The 19,397-nt window shown below is 42.1% G+C and overlaps 1 protein-coding gene across 1 annotated transcript; it reads right to left on the bottom strand.

The window, feature by feature from the left end:
- Positions 1–5,622: 5,622 nt before the first annotated feature.
- Positions 5,623–18,936, bottom strand: egln2 (egl-9 family hypoxia-inducible factor 2). The gene is made up of 6 exons (XM_029517110.1): positions 18,603–18,936; positions 16,632–17,929; positions 9,143–9,262; positions 8,913–9,049; positions 7,542–7,609; positions 5,623–7,442 (listed from the first exon to the last, which is right to left on the bottom strand). Exons 2-6 carry the CDS (start codon positions 17,838–17,840, stop codon positions 7,390–7,392), a joined length of 1,587 nt encoding a protein of 528 aa, XP_029372970.1. The 5' UTR covers positions 17,841–17,929; positions 18,603–18,936; the 3' UTR covers positions 5,623–7,389.
- Between the last annotated feature and the right edge of the window lie 461 nt (positions 18,937–19,397).

The raw sequence follows: 19,397 nt of genomic DNA, 5'->3' as shown, positions 1-19,397 counted from the left end.
CTAGAACTGCTGATCACGCCTCATCAAGCTTTCATAATATGCCAGCATATACTGGCATTAACATTATCAGCAAAGAGGTGCTGACAGAACAAATTTTGACACAATGAAATTGATGGTTAAAAAAGATTAGGTGTCCAAAAAACATAATTACATGTCCATGCAGAGAACATAAATGTGTGAGGAAAAGCTGTATCTAAATGTGAAAAATGGGTCCAAATGTAACAAAAGTCAGGGGATCAGGGGATGTCACTAGGGACAGATATTTTGGGAAAAATGTCCGTCCAGATTTTCTAAGCAATCTACGTTGTTGGTGAGGCAATTCAGTCAAAATATTAATGGACAGTTCTCTTGCAACTTGTTAAAAATCCAACTGATATGGAACCAATATGTCTTTCTTCAGTAATCTTTAGTCTTACTGGGAGCCTAAAGATTATTTAGGAGTTGCAAATTATTTGTTTTGGAATTGACACAATTTACTGGACACACCGGAAGTCAATGGGAGCTTACAGGTTTTTGCACACAGAGCCAAATTTGGCAGAGACTAGGTTTGGACTATTCCCTCACTGTTATCCAGGTTTTGCTGCACATGCATCATAACTATTTCCCACTGCTTTTTTACAAACCAGACCTGAAAGAATCTCACCGAAGGCGCTTGAAAAGACAGACGCCAGCAGAGATGAGGCCCGATGGAGGTGCAGGCCGAGGTCAGACAGTGAGGTCAGACGGTCTAAGCCTCCTCTTGTGTTGGAGATGCCTCCGGCATAGGTGCTCACACGTACCCCATCCCGTGAGAACAGCCACACTACATAACTCCCCTGGGACACAGAGACACATATAAACCCATGCATAAGGTTTGTCTACTTAACCATCATTAACCATGGCTGCTGTTCTGCACACACAAACATGGACACAGTACAAAGTGTGTGAATGCAGGAAAAATCTACCAATGCCAGATCTCAGACGGGTCACAGACACAAAGAAAAATAATATACTTACAGTTCACACACACAGGCAACTACAGTCACCACATAAATGATTATGAGGAGACAGTCTTGTCAGATTGAATCTCACAGATACATGACAACACAGCCCAGGACAGACAAATCACTTAATTATTCTGAGTACTGCTGGGCAGGAGATCACCATGGCAACTACTGATGTGACCTTAGAATAGAGGACATGTTAAAGGCAGTGCTGTATATTCTGAGCTCGAAAGTCAATCCTGCTGTTTTAATTTGAAACCAGTACCTGGTAAAACATTTTAGCAGGTTTGTGAAGCTGATCAGGCCATGGTCATTTGGCTGAAAAGAAAAAAAGGCTTTACTATTATTTGCTAAAGATGCCTCAAAATGAAACCAGAAACACCCCTCCACACCCAAAATAATAACATTTACTGGAAAAGTAAGATTCATCAATGAAAATAGAACACACTGAGTCACAGCCTATACGACACATAACAAAACTCTTCTGAGGCCTTTGGTCAACATGGCTGATGTGTTATATTCAAGATTTATTATATAAACAAGATTTTACTTCAGTAAAGGCACTAAAGGACCGATGTAGTTAGGGTTAAGATCCCCTTCATGCAGAAAATTTATATCAGAATGTATGATATTACATTATTGTATAATTATATAAAATTCACCTTAATGTTATAAGTGAATAAGGTTGTCACGGGTTAGCCGAGGGACTCAGGCACAAACACAGTAAGTGTAAAGGTAAGAAAAGGTTTTTATTTAACAGTGAGGTGGGGATATGAGTAGCTGAGGCCAAGGCTGAGCAGGGCAGGAAGGAGAAAGCAGCTGGTGAGTGACTGGGGAAGGCCGGGACAGCAGGAGGACTGCAGGCAGAGACAGAAAGCTGTTAAGTCAGTCCAACTGATTTGGTTTTCCAACTGATTTCAAATCTTGTCCATCAAATGTTGCCCTTCAGTTAAATCTCATCAAACCATGTGTTTTGGATATTTCACAATACTTTACAGGGCATAGACTTAGGAATCGACAAATAACTTCTTACCCATGAACTTAACTACACAGCATATTAACCAGAGCGTGATCTATGCAGAACATATGAGGGTTAGCTCTAACCCTAACCCACCAGGAACAGGTTACAAGTGAGGCCACCAGCTCTTATTTGTCTAAAAACTGGTTTGTTTTCCTCCTTTTACAGTGTTTACTGAGACCATATTCTGATAAATGATGAACACTATCATCAGCTTTATGAATACAAAACCAGCAGAGGTTTGAAGGTATGTTTTCCACTTGAATACACCTGCACCTAAAGGCAAGAAGAGGAGAAACAGAAAATTCTAGTATGACAAAACTGGATACAACACATAAATTGATGTCCAGTTGACATCCACATGTGCACATACCTAAGGCGCTTTAGACATTGTGAAATAACATTCCTCCTTTTCAGCTTTGATGTTTTCATATATGCTATTTCCTCAATACAAACAAGAATGCCCCTCATCATTCAGAATCAATCATTGGCACACAGCAAAAGCAAAGAAGATGGAAAATAAAAAACAAAACAAAACAAAACATTGCAATTTTTAATCTCTGAAGCGTCAGATGTTTGGTTTTGTGTCTAAGTGTCTAAGTCACACCGAGGCATCGTTGGTGTGATGGTGGCACTCTGTTGGGCAGATAATAACTCCTCTGCTTCAGAACAATAAATAATACTTTGGTCAAATAATGCAATTGCTGAAAACATAAATGTGAATATAATTAAGTAAGCATGATAACCCCTTTCTCAGTGGAATTTGTACCAAGTCCTGATAATGACAAAAACCACTGAATAAGATATGGCAATAAGATATACCCAACCTTACATACCTTAATATATATCAATTTTATATTTAGTACAGTTAGTTTAGTTCACATTCAGTATCATTTGCCTCTCAAATCTAATTTCAAATTAGAAAGACTGGCCTCAAAATGTGCATCTACAGATGAGAATGTGGGTTAGCAGGTGGTGGCTAAGGAAAATACAAGACATACTGAAACTTACAAAAAGGAAGGAAAAAAGTGAGTGATGGAAATAGAATAGATGTGTGAGCTGACTGGAACCATTCTCAACTTGTAAAATAAGCAAATGTGCTCTCCAAAGTGGTTTTGCAATATATTTGACGAAGTTAGGGAGAATGAATAATAACTTCACACCCAACGTAAACAACAAGTCTTTCATTCCCTTCCCCGTACATGACTGAACACTTGCTGCTTGTCTTCTTATTAGAGTTGCTCTCTGATATTTTTACAATCTGCTGCTGCTGCAGCCTGCTGATTTTAGCCACAGTGTCGTTAACATAGTGCGTATGTGAGTGTGTGTGTGTTTAGTGTGGTGTGGTGTGTCGTGCAGATTGTATTGACATTCACTGTACACTGGAAAGGGCCAAAGACTCATTTTCCAGGAATGTCGACAAAAAGGCAAGTAGTTCAGTTGATGCGTTCAGCTCAACATTTATACCAGTCCATTTCCACCCACTCTCTGACAAATTTGTTCTTTAGGTGTGTGTGTGTGTGTGTGTGTGTGTGTCCCAGTACAAGCAAGGAAAAAAAGGGACAGAGAGTAAATGAAATTTCTAGACAGGTCAATGTGAGGTATCTCAGTTAAAAGAAGGCGCTTTAGATTCAGTGCTGGCTCCTGGTGGTCAGACCAGACATTACAGGGAGGATTGGTCCTTAACTGCTATGAGGAAAATAAACCACAAGATGGAGGGAGAAGACAGCAACAGATACTTGTCGACTTACACACAGACAGAAATGAATCTGTTTACACTCCCTGCGTGCTGCTTCTTTCAAGTAAAACACACCACAGCTCTCTAATGCAAATTGCCCACTACAGGGTAAAAATACTAAAATAGTGCACCTTTACAGCAAAGACACAATGCTCTGTCTTAATGAGTGCAGGCTGTACGTGTGGTAATCAGCACAGTGTGAGTCACTGAAGAAACGGAGTGCATAGAGTTTCACTGGATGCTGAGCTCAGCGATGTCAGTCAGCACATTTGGACATCTTCCAGTTGATTCACATGTCAAATGTGGTCATGATTTCATTCTTATTTTGTTTGGGGCATTTTGATTAAAAGGCATCATGGATACAAAATATGATTCAGTGATAACCGCTTCACAGCCTAAGCACATTTTTTGTACTGTGCACAGTGTTCCTAGTGCTAACTGTTGTTGGTTATGACAACAGCATTAAACAACCATCGCAGTATTTAGTTTCCCCTCTCCCTTATATATATATATATATATATAAGTTACCTTGGCCTGCTAGCCATTGAAAAAGGACAAACACCAAACTAGCAGCTGAAAATATCAACATTTTTGACACAGACCAGACCAGACATGAAAACATATTGAATGGGTTTGGTTCCAGGAAAGTTGACCTCCACGAGCTGACGTGGCTCCAAGTTTGCTAAATGCAGCTAAGAAGGAAAACATTTGTGAAAAGTTTTCTTCACAACTTTATGGCAAAACGTCAACTGCTGCTTCTCTCATCTTACTTTATTTGATTTGGATCAGCCTTTAGTCTATTATCTTCATCCCTCTAATTATGAGTTGAAAATGTTCTTTTGGATTGGTTTGGATGAACCGAATCGTGTTGGTTTACACCGTCTTGGTCCCGTTCCTTTATTTATCATACTCTGACCTCTGTCTCTGTCACATGTACCGCAGTAATTTTAACATTTTTGACTCAAAGTGTCGTCCTTGGTTCAAACTCTGGAGCCAGTGGTTGTCCAGAAACCAAACGCATTCTTACACTTGAATGTCATGAATTTACCAGTCTGACTGGAGGAAGCACAGACCAGCATCAGTAAAAGCAACTGATACCTCCAAAGTCTACCAAAACAGTTTATAGGATCAGATGGTTTGTGCTTTACGTCCATACGTCTCAAACCTCGTGATGCTGATGAAAACAGAATGTGCTTCATAAACTTTTATAAACCCCCGGGGAGTTGTTTGATGGCTTGAATTTAATCATATACTCAGTAATGAAGGGCCTCAGTGCAAGTTTTAATTGTGGCTGTCCTGTAGTTGTATGGCGTTATGTTAGTACCTGTGTTTACACTCCAAGAAAATCCAAACTTTTCTTACCCTGGAGTTGTATCATCTGATTAGACAAACATTTCAACACCTTTAGACCGACATACAGGCTTGTGCATAACCTTATAAAGAGTAAGTTTGAAGGATCCACTTGGGAATTGGGTTGCCATATACACAAATATGTGCATTCTCAGATAAGTCTCTATTCTGCTATTATTGAATACTTGAGTGACAGCACCTGTAAGAACTTCTCTCAAATAAGAAGTTGATTACACAAGAGTTCTGATGTATCTCCTTCACGGTATGATGAGGACATGTTCGAACCTGAAGTAGCAGGAGTGATGATAACGGTTATGGCCATATGCCACATCCAAATAAACAAACAAACTTGGCTCTTGATATGTGCAGCATGGGCTCCGATTAGTTCACTGCATTTTGGTTTCACATAGTCGTGGCCGAGATAGAAAGTCTAGATTTGAGCATGTGTTTCTTGTCCATGTGTCTGTGGTGGAATAAATATGAGCTTTCAGCTCAGGCTTTCCCCAGTAAATCAACTACACTTTTTGTACAAAAACAAACAGGTTTTAATTAAATACTCCAAATAATAATAATAATTAAAAAAAAATTAGGCAAACAATTTCCATTTGTTCTCATTGTTTTAGTTTCTATTGCATTTGAACGATCATATTATCCACAGCATAAATCTACATTTTAGTTATATTTTTTTTTCTATCATTCACACATGGCATTACAAATAATAAAGTGCTTCTTAAAATAACCTTCTCTGTAATCAATCTACCATTTACCGAGACAATACCTGTCAGACTCTGCAAGACAGTGTTTTTCACATATATGTGCGAGTACATTGATGCACGAATACTCAATCCCACACATGGACAGGCAGTGATGTCATCCTGCAGTTCACATACAGCGTATGCTTAGGTCTGTGCTTTTTACTGTAGTAGTACAGGTCTTCAGTGTGCAGGTTGATTGAAAATATCACTATGCCAAATACTTTTTCGTAGATATTTTAATTATCTGTTGTTAGCCACCTTTTCTGTGTTTGCATGTGTCTTTTTGGGCAGGTTCTTACCCAAAGTGCCATATCAGAAATACATGCAGTTTCCATCATGTTAAGAGCAAGTCAAGCCAAATCTGCATACAGGCACATGAGCATACACACACACACACGTGAGCTCGCGCGCACGCACACATACACACACATAAAACAGACTCGTCAAACCCTGTTTTGACCCCTGTCTCTGAGAGCTTGCCTCCTGTCTCAATAATGAGCTGTGTGTTTCAGTCACACTGAAAGCAGCACTACACTTGAAGTATGTAGAAAAGCTTTGTGTGGTCTATGTTCAGTCATGAAAATGTATTACAAACATTACAACAACTAAAAAAAATGAAACACTGATTCCCTCCATTTTTTTGTGGCACTTAAATTTTGAGGTTGCAAAAGATATTTTTGCTCTTAGACAAATGTTGTAATACAGTCCTTGGATAATACTTGAGCTATACTTAGTGTGCTATACAGAGTAAAACTACAGTGTAATGATGTTCTCATGCACTGACTAGAAATTGTGTGTCCATCCCTGTAATGTTCAGGAATAGTGCTTAAACCAGGAGTGACTAAGTGCCCCAAGCAACTTTCCACTACATGTTGGCCGAGAATGATTTAGCCTTGCAGGCTCTTTCTTTCTTATGTCTCTGACTCTACCTGACTTGCTCACTTGCCCACATCATGAGACAAGGGGACTACGTCACAATCAAGGTGAAATAAGGATTTTCTGAGACAACACCAAAGATTTCTACTCCTTGCGCTTGTGTTTCCCACTGTCTGTCCACTGATTCATTGTTTATGCGACCTGTGTTTGTAATGAAATTGACACCAGAGTACACTTTAAAAAATTTAAAAAAAAAAAAAAAAAAAAAAATCACACAATCACTGATTACTGAACAGGCAAAATACAAATGAAATGACGGAGCCTGTTCTTTCAGTTAGTTGGCTTCATAGATGATTCAGTGAGACTGTTCACAAAAGTTAATTTCTTCTTCAGCCACCACATGTAATTCCAATCTCACCTCAGCCGTACAATCCTGGCCATTGTGCTCTATATCTGCCACATCTTTCATCAGCTGCCTAATCACATGGCAGGAAAGCATGACATCACAGCCAGTGATGTGAATGTGGCAGCTGACAATGCAAGAGTGGTGTGGAGCTGCAGCAGTGACTGACAGTGTTCAAGAGTTTCTCCCTTTATGACCACGGCGTCCATTAGCAGTTCAGGAAGGCACGTAATATTTCAGAGTGCTCTCCAGTGATAGAATGAGATTTATGTCTTGCTGTTTTGAGTGACAGGCACTTGAACACCTTTCTGTCCTATTGCTATAGACAGAAGAAAGAGCATTTCAGTCACAATGTTAAGTTGCACCAAATACAAAGAGAGATGATACAATGCCATGACTCTCCTGTGAAGACACTTACCCAATCTGTATTTCTCTTTAGCCTCTGCTCGCTCTTTGGCATTAAAGTACCAGACTGTGATGGCATAGCTATAAGACAAGAGGAGGAAGAGCTAAAATCATGTTCTGAATACCTAATATAACTCTGGCTCAGATAACATTTATGTCAGTCCTGTCAACTGATGGCAGTATGAAATATTATTATGTAAAAATCACCTTTTCAACAATTTTAAATTGAATAATGCATTTAAATCCTAACAGGAAATAGTCAATCCTAGTTATTCTGCTAAAATGTTACTGAGATAATATTTAAAATCACATGCCAATATGCAACTGCTGGATTTTATAAATGGACACACTGGGCGAGGTCACCCTGGACAGGTCACCAGTCTATCACAGGGCCAACACACAGAGACAGACAGACTCACGCTCTGACCTACGGACAATTTAGAGTCACCAATTAACCCAAACGTGATTTCTTTGGATGGTGGGAGGAAACCAGAGTACCTGGAGAAAACCAACGCAGAAAGGCTCAGGCTAGGAACCGAGCACTAACAGCACTAACTGCTATGCTGTCCATTAAATTGTCAATTAAAGTTTATTAAAATCGATCATTTCTGTCGTACATAGCGACAGCAGAAGAAATGTCTATCATACAGAACAGCTGGCCGTCTGGGGTAGAAAATGTGCCTGACAGTTAAGAGTTAATTTCTATGCCTTTGAGTCTCTCCTATGGGGCTGTGTTGTTTATTCCTGTCTCTCATGCCTGTGTCTCTCCAGCACGAGTCATGCAATCGAACCTTCCTCCCCTCTCTCCCACCGACCCTCTCAGGAAACACATACTTCCTGCCTCTGGCCCCACCTCGCCCCCCAGCAGTCAGATGGAGAAGAGACCAGAGGATAGGGGAAGCAGTGCAAGCACGTAAGGTTCTGTGGTTATGGGCCCTCATTTGGTGTACTTGTCTCAGATCTACCTCACATACTTCAAAACATCTCAACATTTCTCCACATAGTTTTCTATTCAATTCTATTTCTTTCTGGTTGGTTTAATGGATGACGATTTGATGATTTTTTTGTCTTTATTTAGTCCATGGATCTAGTTTTTGAAACATTGTTGATTAATCTAATTGCGGTCATAGGCAAATAGTGTCCTATGATTCAAAAGTTCACTTTGAGTTTATAGTAGATAGAATTAATGTGGATCATGATGATTTAGCTATGACGCATGTGTATATATTGGCAGTGTAGGTGAATATAAACCATGCATAACATAAACCACCGGCAATATTGGAAGTAAGCCCTTCTGGTTTCTGTAAGGTATAAAGCATTTCCCAACTTGAATTTGTGCATATATTTGTTTATGCTGCATGAACAGTACTGAAGAGTTACTGACCGAGTGGCGTAAGCTGGCTTCACTTCATGTGGGTTCCTGCGGTCAGACCAGAAGATGAGCAGCCGGTCAAACAGAGGCTCGATGTTGGCTACCACATTTTTGCCTTCAGGGTAGATCTGCAACAACCCTCCTTGTTTCTATGAGGACAGAACACACACAACAGTCTCTTACTTGCAACATATTTGTAGCAATATGTCATTTTTGTAAACATATTTTGATAGTATATATACCTTCACATCCCAGTTCTTGTTAAGATAGTAGATGCATGTGATGCAACGTCCATCACCGTTTGGATTGTCAACATGGCGAACATATCCTGCTCCATTACCTGGGTAACAGGCAACCATGGCCTAAAAACAGAACAGATATGATCATTTACTGTGCATCGGTGCCACCTTTAGAGCATAAAAAAAAAAAACTTACACGCACCATCATACATGTCAGTAACCTGAATAATATACCCTTCACTGGTTAAACTGGTCTCTATCAAAAGTGAACTGTGTCCTGGATTGTTTGAGACCCAGAGAAAGGAAAGTATGAGCAATGAATCCTTGACGAACCATTTACCAATTTAAGGGGCTATCAGTGACCAATTAGTATGTAGAAAAAAAAATTACAGCAGAACAAAGATGAGAAAGACACTTGAGTGACTGTCTGGCCTGCAATCCATCTGTTGCTGGTCCATCTCTTGACCTTCAGCGTTCCCACTGTTTCATAGTAAATTTTTTTCCCAGGTGGGATATTTGCCATCATTGTACACTAAGTCACGAGAGGGAGAAGCAGAAAAATGTGTCAGAGTTCAGCAGTTATTTCCAGCTACTAAATGATCTAGAGATAGAGTATCCATGTTCAAACAATAGTCTTGCGCTGGTATTTCCCCTGCTTGACGTCTGTGTGCTGGAGGCTGTGAAGCCAGCGAGTGCTGCTTTCTCTGGAGAGTCCGAGGGAACCGGGACCTGCGTGAGAACTTTTCCACCAGTAGACCGCCACTAGAAGACCACATGACTGTACATGTAATGCGGGCAAAGCGACAAAAGTATGGGGCCAAAATGAGCCGAGTGCAAGTATATTACAGGCTGCAATTAACAGTTTCCAAACCATCTCCACAGGCTGTAGCTTTCAGTTTCTGTCCACTTAGGAAAACAAGACACCTGATTCACTTACTGCCTGACATAAGCCTGCGCTGGCAGAGAGAGAGTTGAGTGGTGATTGCTGTGGTTGAGTATTGTCTCCAGGCGTACTTCAACAAAAGTCACTGCCCTGTCTCTTAATGTTAAGCATGTGAAGAACGAGACTGAGCTACCGAGTGGGGTCATCATTCATGGCTAGCAGGTTCTGCTCAGTTGCAGTATTGATTTAACCTACTTGTCCTTATCATTTCAGATGTGGTACAACACTGAGTCTAAACCCTGCAGAAATCAAAAAGTGCTCACACAGATTTCTGAGACAAATGTTCCTGTCTTCGTATTGTTTGTAAAACGTGTCCCTTCTGCTATCATCTATCTCTCTCGTGTGGTGTGCTGCTGTCCCTCCTCATTCACGGCCAAGTGAGTTTGATTGTATTGTGTGTGTGTGTGTGTGTGAGAGAGACTCTGCTTGGCCACCATTGTCTACTCTCATTACTGACCAACGCTTGCAGTCAGAGCTCATTAACCTCTGGACCTTTAGCAATGGACTCCAGCCAACAACCAGTCTTGGTTTGTCAAAATCAACATATCAAATATAGACAGAGAAAAGGAAAATATTAATTCATGCATGATGATCATTAGAAAGATTAATGTAGTTAGAGAGTAACTGCAACTTGACACAAGAAGTTAATGGATTTCTTTGTGAGACAGTCCCACTGATGGTTATCCAATAATGTAGTTCCTCAACCTGTTTTATGAATATTTTGTGAGGAAGTGATTGTGTTGACCAGTATAGTCCTCAGTGATACACATGACAAAATAATGATTGTAAGTCAACACATTTGTTTACAGACACCTTTCTTTTTAAATTGAAATGGCCAAGACCAAAATACTAAATATCCTTCTCTAACCTATCTTAATTTGCGTAAAAAGAGTTGCTTTGTCTGCATACACACACAAAGATGAGAGGGATTACTGTGGGCCCACGTGTTTTCAAGGAGGTTTGTTTTCCCAGAAAACACAGTTTCTCCACCGTTAAGTCTTAGCAACTGCAATTAACCACAATTAACGTACTACACTACACCACACAGCTCAACCCTTGCCTGCAGCATAAACACATCTCACACACACATGCACACTGAAGACAAGGACATAATTTTGGAGGAAAATATATGCTAAAACAAGTTATTAACAAATAAACTGCATTCAGTTTAATTCACACACAGGCACACACCTACACATACACACAATATTCATTCACGCACAACAAGACACAGCATGTCTCAATCCTTTTCGATCCTATCTGTCATTTCTGCCTTGCTCACTCCTTCATCTCTTGTGGAATCAGTGCCCACACTACATTTAAGTCTAATTGGCACCAACCACCTGTCTGCCAGCCACCAGCATTAATGCCCTAATGGCAGATACCCGGGTGTCAAGGTGATGGCCGGGAAGCTAGAACAATCTGTTCTGGACAAGAACAAAAATAAACTCTAACGCTGCACGCATATTCTGATAAGAGGAATGATGGTGGATAGCGGGGTGGGGAGAGGGGCTAGATAAGGCTGAACAAATACAGGCATTATAAGAAGGGAGGGAGGGAGAGAGAAAGAAAGAAAGAGAGAGAGACGTTATGCATGTGTGGGAGAGCGCAAGAGCTAAAACGGAGATGAGGATGACGTTGGTTGACTCTGCTGATGAAGGCACATAGTGAGGGCGCTTTTAGAATTGGATATTATCAATGTGGCAGTTTTGCTCCAGGATTCGAGACTACAAGTAGAGGTTGCGGTTTAAAAAGTACTTATTTATACAAACTGCTGTTGTAGAGATGCTGATGTGGCTGAGCTATAGGTTGCTTCCGAAATGCATACATTAATAAAAACCTCTGTTATAAGCAGTGGCAGGGTGGTAAAATGCTTTAGCAGGAACAGGAATGCTCTTGAAGTAACTGAGGCAGCTTTAACAAAACAGATTTCCATAACTGAATAAAAAAAGTATATATTGCTCCGTGAGCTTTCATTGCTTATTGGAAACCTGCATCAAAATGTGTTAATCCAAGCAACCAAATCGACTCGCTCTCCTCTAACACACAGCTCATTACTCAAAAGTAGCTTGAATGTCAGAAGATGTGATATAAATCAGGATGAGTGATTATCAATAGTTTCTAATAGATTGTAACAAATTGAAATTGAGTGAAGAGAGATATAGAGAGATATATGAAGATAAAGGGCTTACATGACTCCCAGCTTTTGGTTCACCAGTGTGTGTGTGTGTGTGTGTGTGTGTGTTGTGGTATTGGATGCATTACCAACAAAGGTGGACAGAGTGCACAACTTAACTACTTAAATAAAAGTGCAGATACTACTCAAATATTACTCCAATACAAGTAAAAGTAACTTTGTCAAAATATTACTTAAGTAAAAGTACAAAAGTATTTTGCTTAAAAATGGACTTAAATGCCTAAGGAAATACAGGAAAGGAAAGTAGCTTTACTGTCATTATACACTGATGTGATTCTGCTACAGATGTGTATAGCTCAAAAATACCTTCAGTTAAAGAGGCCCTAAAGAACCGGTCTGTGGAGGGATCCGGTCCAGTCTCTGTCTCTGGAGGGGTTTGGTCCAGTAATTTATATTACAATTGTGACTCAAATTTACATTTGTGAAGCAGAGAGTGTACATTTCCAAATTTAAATTACAATTTTGCATACAAATTATGTTTGTGAACCAAAGCGTGTGTAATTGCGAAACAGATTGTGCGCATTAGTGAGTCCGAATTACAACTACCAAAAAAAAAAAATCATATGAAAAGCCTTGTGAGAGTTCATTCATTACGAGACTGTTCTGACTCCATGTGATATAACTTGTTCGCGGTAAACACAATAAACATTTTAACTGAAACGAATCCATTTTGGTGTCAAAAATCCCAAACGTGTACTTGAGATAATTATTTCTTCCATTTCTCTGTCCGCTTTCTGTCTCATCCACAGCGCCAAAGTTATGTTTTGTCTTGAACGTGATGTACGGCATGACGTTTCTTTTCTCAGAATTCATGGCAGTTATTTCTAATGTGAAAAGCTAAATTTGCTCAGTCATTCTGAGTGAATTCAGCTGCGGCGCCCATCATGAGCGACTCACGACTCACCACTGAACAGTAGAATGGATCAATATGTGCATTCTTTCACATATTTGTTCCATATCCAACCACAAATTCATTAAATTATTTTGTTCTTTAATGATAAAATAGCAGATTTTGGGGCATTTATGGATGATGGTCTTTTTTTTTTTTTTTTTTTAAACAAACGTACTGTGCATGTGTCATTTGTCAACAACACAACACATTGGAAACAAATGTAATAGCAAAAGTAACATGAGGCGGCAAGGGCTATATCTTAACAAATTCTAGCCATGCTTATATATAAATTATGTGATTATAATGAATGTGCTATGGGTCCATGGTGATGTTTCCTTCAGGTAAACAGCAGTCTTTAGCCCTATGATATTCATTTGATAGAGAAATAATTGATAAAACAGATAAAAGTAACAAAGCAGCTTCTAACTACAGATGATGCAACAGAAAAATATTATAACACTGGTTCTGTTTAGGAAGGAAATAAATGAATGACAAAATGGCTTGCGTGTGTGTGTAAGACTTGTGATTCTTTCCTGAATGGTATCACTGCTGAGATCTTCTGAAAATGTACTGCCGCAGCAGATATTCTCATTATGCTGAAGCTCCTGCTGCATTGCCCTTTCTCCACTCTTGTTTAACACAACCCTCCCACTCCCTGCTTTACATCCCCCACTCCCTTCTCCGCTCACCTCCGGTCTATCCCCACCTCCTTCATATATCTAGTGTCCTCCATGGAGTTGTTTGGCCAATCCACCCAATACAAGACATTCCCACCATCACCTAGCACCACGTTAACTGGCGTTACAATACCTTTTGTCTCTCCGGCTCATGCACACTAACGGGAGTCAGGGTGCAGAAATATCACTCACTGCTGGTGAAACGTTATTTGGGCATGGTCAGCCCCTCCAGTTCTCTCGCTATGTCTTTTATACACAATGCGCAGCTTACTCTGTTTGTGCCTGTTACCGTGGTAATGGCTGGGGAATATTTTGTCAAAGCAGCAAACAAGGCGGCTGATAAGACAAAAGGGAAAGGGAGTGAAGTAAAGGACATGCAAAGGAAAATGAGGTCTGGAATAAAGGAATAGCAAAGATAGGCAGATAGAAGGAGATGGACGAAAAAGGCACAGTGACCTTTTATCTAACTATACTCCTCTCACATCCCCTTATTTCTCTTCCTATTATTTCCACTCTCTCATGCACGGACCATCGCTGTATCTATCACTACACTATCCCCTTCGCAGTAAGACCGCCAGAAACCAGAAACGTTTTAAACTCCTTAGCACTGAACGTTTTGTTTGTTTGTTTACCAAGGGCAAATCAAGCAATCTGACAGGGGAACAGTTGGCAACTGGTGAACTAACATTTCAACCTGGAAATCGCTCTGAGTAAATAATGTAGGAGACAATAGCCAAGCACAGCTTTGTATTTTAAAGACTACAATACCATAATCTAATCTAATCTAAATTCATCAAATTTTGACCTCATGTAGGCTAAATGGAACAATGAAAGAAACTTCAATGCATTTTACATTTCCTTTATCGCAGTGTGCATTGATGAGCTGCATAACTGTGAACACAAGGTTGAGAATATTTCCTCAGTCCTTGCAGTTGATTGCTTTCCTCAGAGAAAATTTGTGCATTGTAAAATCAAACTCAAGATTAGGCTGAGGGTCCCCTGAACTGCACTTATGCAAAGGAACTCCAGATGAAAACAGTCATAACCTTAGACATACTAACTCACCCATTCCACAAGAGTCATTGAACTGTGACTTTGCCCAATATGCAGTAGAGTCAGCCCAAAACTCAGGAGAGCAAAGGCTGGTGACGTGAGGTACTTCCTGGCCAGCCCCTGTTCAAACACCACCTAAATCTTGCGTAAGTCACTAGACGCGTGGGGCAAGGTGCTCCATGTTACACAGATGAGGTGAATGAGGTCATGGAAACAGTTCATTAGGAAGAGGAGAACATACTGCTAATGAAGTACGGAAATGAGTGGAGAGTATAGGAGCCAGTTAATGATGGGGAGTAGTTTGATATTTCTAAACACTGCCAACAATAGTCTCATTCATATTGTTGTTGATTAAAATTGTAGAAGGAAAGCGAGGACTGGCTTTCACCTAATTTCCCTCATGGGAAGAAGTAATGCACTACATTTCAGATCAGATCAGACAAGACAATCATTAAGAGCTTCTCTGGATTTAAATTTCCACATGGGACAGAATAATGTCGTACAGTTTAGCATCAATGTTTGCGTTTTCATTTGGAAATTTCCAAAATGTAATGTTGCAGACAAATGTTGCAAACAACACCAATATGGATTGTCTAGACATGTTACTTTTGAAGATAACTACTGGTTGAAGAATGGGGTTACTGAAACACTGAGAACATGTTAGGTAATAGATGCGACTGACACGTAATGGTTAACTTTGAGCTGTTTGGGAATAAGGCCATGACACTACAGTAGTTCCAAAAAAAAGGCCTCTCATACAAAGATAGACACAATTCAGGCAGTAAAGAGTAAAGACTGAAAAAACAACTTCTTTAAACTCTCAGTTTTTTCACTTTTTTGTGTGAAAACACAAACAAAGACATGAGGGGTGCACACACAGATTCAGGGTTGAGAACGAACCAGACTTTCATCAGCATGTGTCACATAACCTCGCTGAGAGAGCCCAGGACTGCATGGCTACAGGGAGTAACAGGCTGTAGAGGAGGTTCTGGGCCCAGGACAGTGAAAACGGTACAGTTATAAAAGTTAGTCCCTTTTGTGTTTAGGGAACTATCTTCAGTGGTGTGCAGTTCTAATTGTGCATGACATTTGAGAAATATCAATGGAAAAGAGAAACTGAGGCGTGCAGTCACAGTTTAAAAAAAAAAAAAAAAAAAAAATGCAGCTCTTGTGCCACGAGATATGAGATAAAGGAAACAAACAAACAAAAACGCACTTTCATACCACAACAGTATCGTGTTTGTGTGGGTGAAAGGAGTGAAAAAGTCTTCAAAGGGAAGGTTATAGTGATGGCAGAGGAGATTCAGCCCCTTAGTTGTTTTTTTTTTTGTTTTTTTTTGTCCTGGGTACAAGTAGTACGAAGGCAGGGACAGGGGCATACTTTGGCAGGCCTAAACCCAGACACAGGGTCAGCTCAGGAGGACAGCTCTGCCCCCCCCCCCCCCCTTCTCTTATCAAGCTCACATGTGTCAGATACACAGAGTTCATCCTGACATCCTACCTAACTTTGTATTTACTCTACCACTGAGGTGTGAGTGTGTCATCATTAGAGCAGCAGAGATGGAGCCGAGCGGACGTGACCCTCGACCCAGATGCTTTAAAATGTAATGACGTTGTCAGACTGACACTCCTACAGCTACAGCTTTTCTTGTAGTGTCTGATGTAGCCTGGAAACATACCCCCTGTCTCACCCCTCACCCAACCTGTTCCCACCCCATTCTTCCTCTCACCTTGGTGCGTCCGTTGATGACACAGTCCCCCAGCTGTCCATTGGCAGCGCTGTACATGACAGCCTCATCGATGTGAGCCATGAGCGCCCCAATGTTCTGGCATCCGGGCTCGCGACCCTCCACCCAGGCAATCTGGTCACCCCGGATGCTCCGAGAGGGAATGCTCTTCTGGCTCACCAGCTGCCCACCTCGAAACTTCCCGCTGCGGTTTAAGAACTCCACCTCCTCCAGCACCCTGTCGCCCAGCTGAGGGCCCAGGAAGTTGTCCTTCACACAGATGCCATAGTATTTCATGCAAGGGACTATGTACTGGTGGGCGATGCGCTCTGCTGACCAGCTGGCCCCTGCAAGAGCTGGGGGGGTGAGGATGCTGTTGGCCTCCACGGGGGAGGACTGGCTGGGTGTGACTGGCAGGCCTGAGGAAGCCTGCTTCTGTCCGTTGTGCTGGTTGGTGTGGGGAACGTGGGGGGTGAAGGGAGACTGTGGAGAGACACAGTGCACGCTGTGGATGCTCATTTGGTTGCCGTGGGCGACTGCTCGGGCCACTCGAGGTGCCTCTGACGATTTGTGGCCAACACACCCCTCTGCCAGCCTTCTCCGCTTTAAGTCTGAATCTGCTGAAGTGAAAGCAGGATCCACAGACCCTCCTGACCCCGATGACCCGAACGCGGGGCCGTTTAGAGTTTCTGAACCCCGGTCCCGGTTCTCCCCACCCCTCCGTTTCTGCTGCTGGCCCTGCCTGCTTTTCAGGTCACCATTGATCCTCCTCATCAATAAAGGACACTTCTCAAGAGCCGATCTGTCCCCATTCTCCACCAGGCAGGCTCTGCTGGTCCGGGGGTAGACGGGGTCCACCCTCGGACCAGGGTACCCGCTGGGCGTGTGAGCCAAAGCGCCTGCGTGGCTGCCCTCCACGGTGGCGAAGGCAGACGCCGCCCCGCCGCTGTAGAACGGCACGCCGGTTTTGGACTGCTTGGTCGGGGTCGTGATTCCGGGGGAGTCGGTCTGAGAGGCCAGATCCGCGAGGAGTTCCGCGGCCGTCGGACTCCCGACCGGCGCCGAGCAGAAGCCGTTCAGTCCCATGTCCGTCCGGTACGTGTGGTGAAGCTCCGGCTGACCGCTCGTCCTCCCCCCCTGCGAGGCCGAGAGTGCGACGGATCCGCGGGCAGAGCTTGGGTTTAAAAGGTCCGTGTGTCCCAAGCTCTCCATTTCATCTCGTCATCTGTCGGATGCGCACGTAGCTCACGTCCTCGCTTCATTTTCTAGCCCAGCTGCTGCTGTTCTCCGGCGGAGAGGAGCTGTGCCACACAGAGACAGCAAGTTTCATGTCCGAGCCCGCTGCTAGTTACACTTATTTAGTCTCTTTGAACACCGAAGAGTTGTGCATTTATTTGTACAGCCTCGCAGCTAAACATTTTGAGGCGGAATTGGATTGTCTGTGAAGAGTAAAATGATCCACTTTAGGCCTATTAATAGCAGAGAGCAGGCCACTTGTCACACTGAGCTCAAGTAAATAAACGTATAGTGTTTTATGGCCCAGCATATGCCTGTACAGCAGAAAACATATGAACTAAGACCGGCTTATAATCAGCTCATGATCTGTGGGGCTCTTTTCTGTGGGCTACAATATCCATTGCAGCTATTTCTGGGCTTTGATCATTACAAAGAAATCAAATACTGATAAAGCAAATCCGAGTAAAACTAACTCTGACTGACAGGTGATTTAAATTAGAGTAAATCTACTTATCTACTTTAAAACGGGTCTTCTATTTAGTTTTATACAGATCAGATTGTAAAGACAGATCCACTAAAATCCTCCCGTTTCGCCTGTTTCCACAGCTACAGACTGTCAGTTTACCAGCTATAGGTCCCTCCATAACTGTTAAAAAAACTCACATTTTAGATTATTAAAAAAAACGAATTGGTGTGCAGAAAATAATTTAAAGGGAAATAAATCCTCCGTCCTCTTACCTACGGCCGCCTACAGCAGAGCAGATCCTCAGTGAGCGTACGTGACAGGCGGAGAGTACGCATGTTATTTCCGGGATTGTCTCTCCGAGCGCTCCTTCCATCCAATTTTCTCGGCGGTTATAAATAAAATCCGGCGGCTGACGGCGGAGGGACTGAGGCAGATGCTGTGAGCCACGCCGGATCCCGCCGATCCGCCAAAAAATGAAAACAAGCACACAGACACACAGACGCACACAAACACACAAACACACACGCGTTGTCCGTAATATCGGTGAGCGGCCCTGGTCTGTGACTGTCTTTACCCCCCACCAACACCCCCGCCATTTACACGCAAACAGGCCACGTGACCGCTACTACTGCTGACCCACAACTGCACTGACAGACACGTTTAAATCTGTTTGGTTTGCCTAATTTCCACTAAATGATGTCAGTACTGGGGAGTGGTTAGTAACTTTGGAACTGCCTGACTTGTTTATTCCTGGAGCCTTGATCTCACACTGCGTGCAATCCCAGGTTACTTTAACTTTACTTACATTCAATACCTATATGTTTGTAAAGCGGGGAGGAAGTGATGTAATCTGCTATGATAAAGGTAGGCCAGAGATTAGGGAGCTGGATTAGTGCTTCACCCTGAGGGATCAGGGACAGAGCGTATTGACAAAGCACTGGCATGTCACATCCATCCATTACTTCCAGTGAAACTCTATCTCCTATACGCTTTGGGTGGACCTGGACAGCAGCCATGTGAAGTCCAGAGTGCTTTCATTCCTGAGCAGATATGAGCAGTACGCCGTT

Source organism: Echeneis naucrates, chromosome 13, assembly GCF_900963305.1.
Source record: "Echeneis naucrates chromosome 13, fEcheNa1.1, whole genome shotgun sequence".
Lineage (NCBI taxonomy): Eukaryota > Metazoa > Chordata > Actinopteri > Carangiformes > Echeneidae > Echeneis > Echeneis naucrates.
The sequence above is the reverse complement of the archived record's forward strand: the minus strand, read 5'-3'. Positions and strand labels throughout refer to the sequence as shown.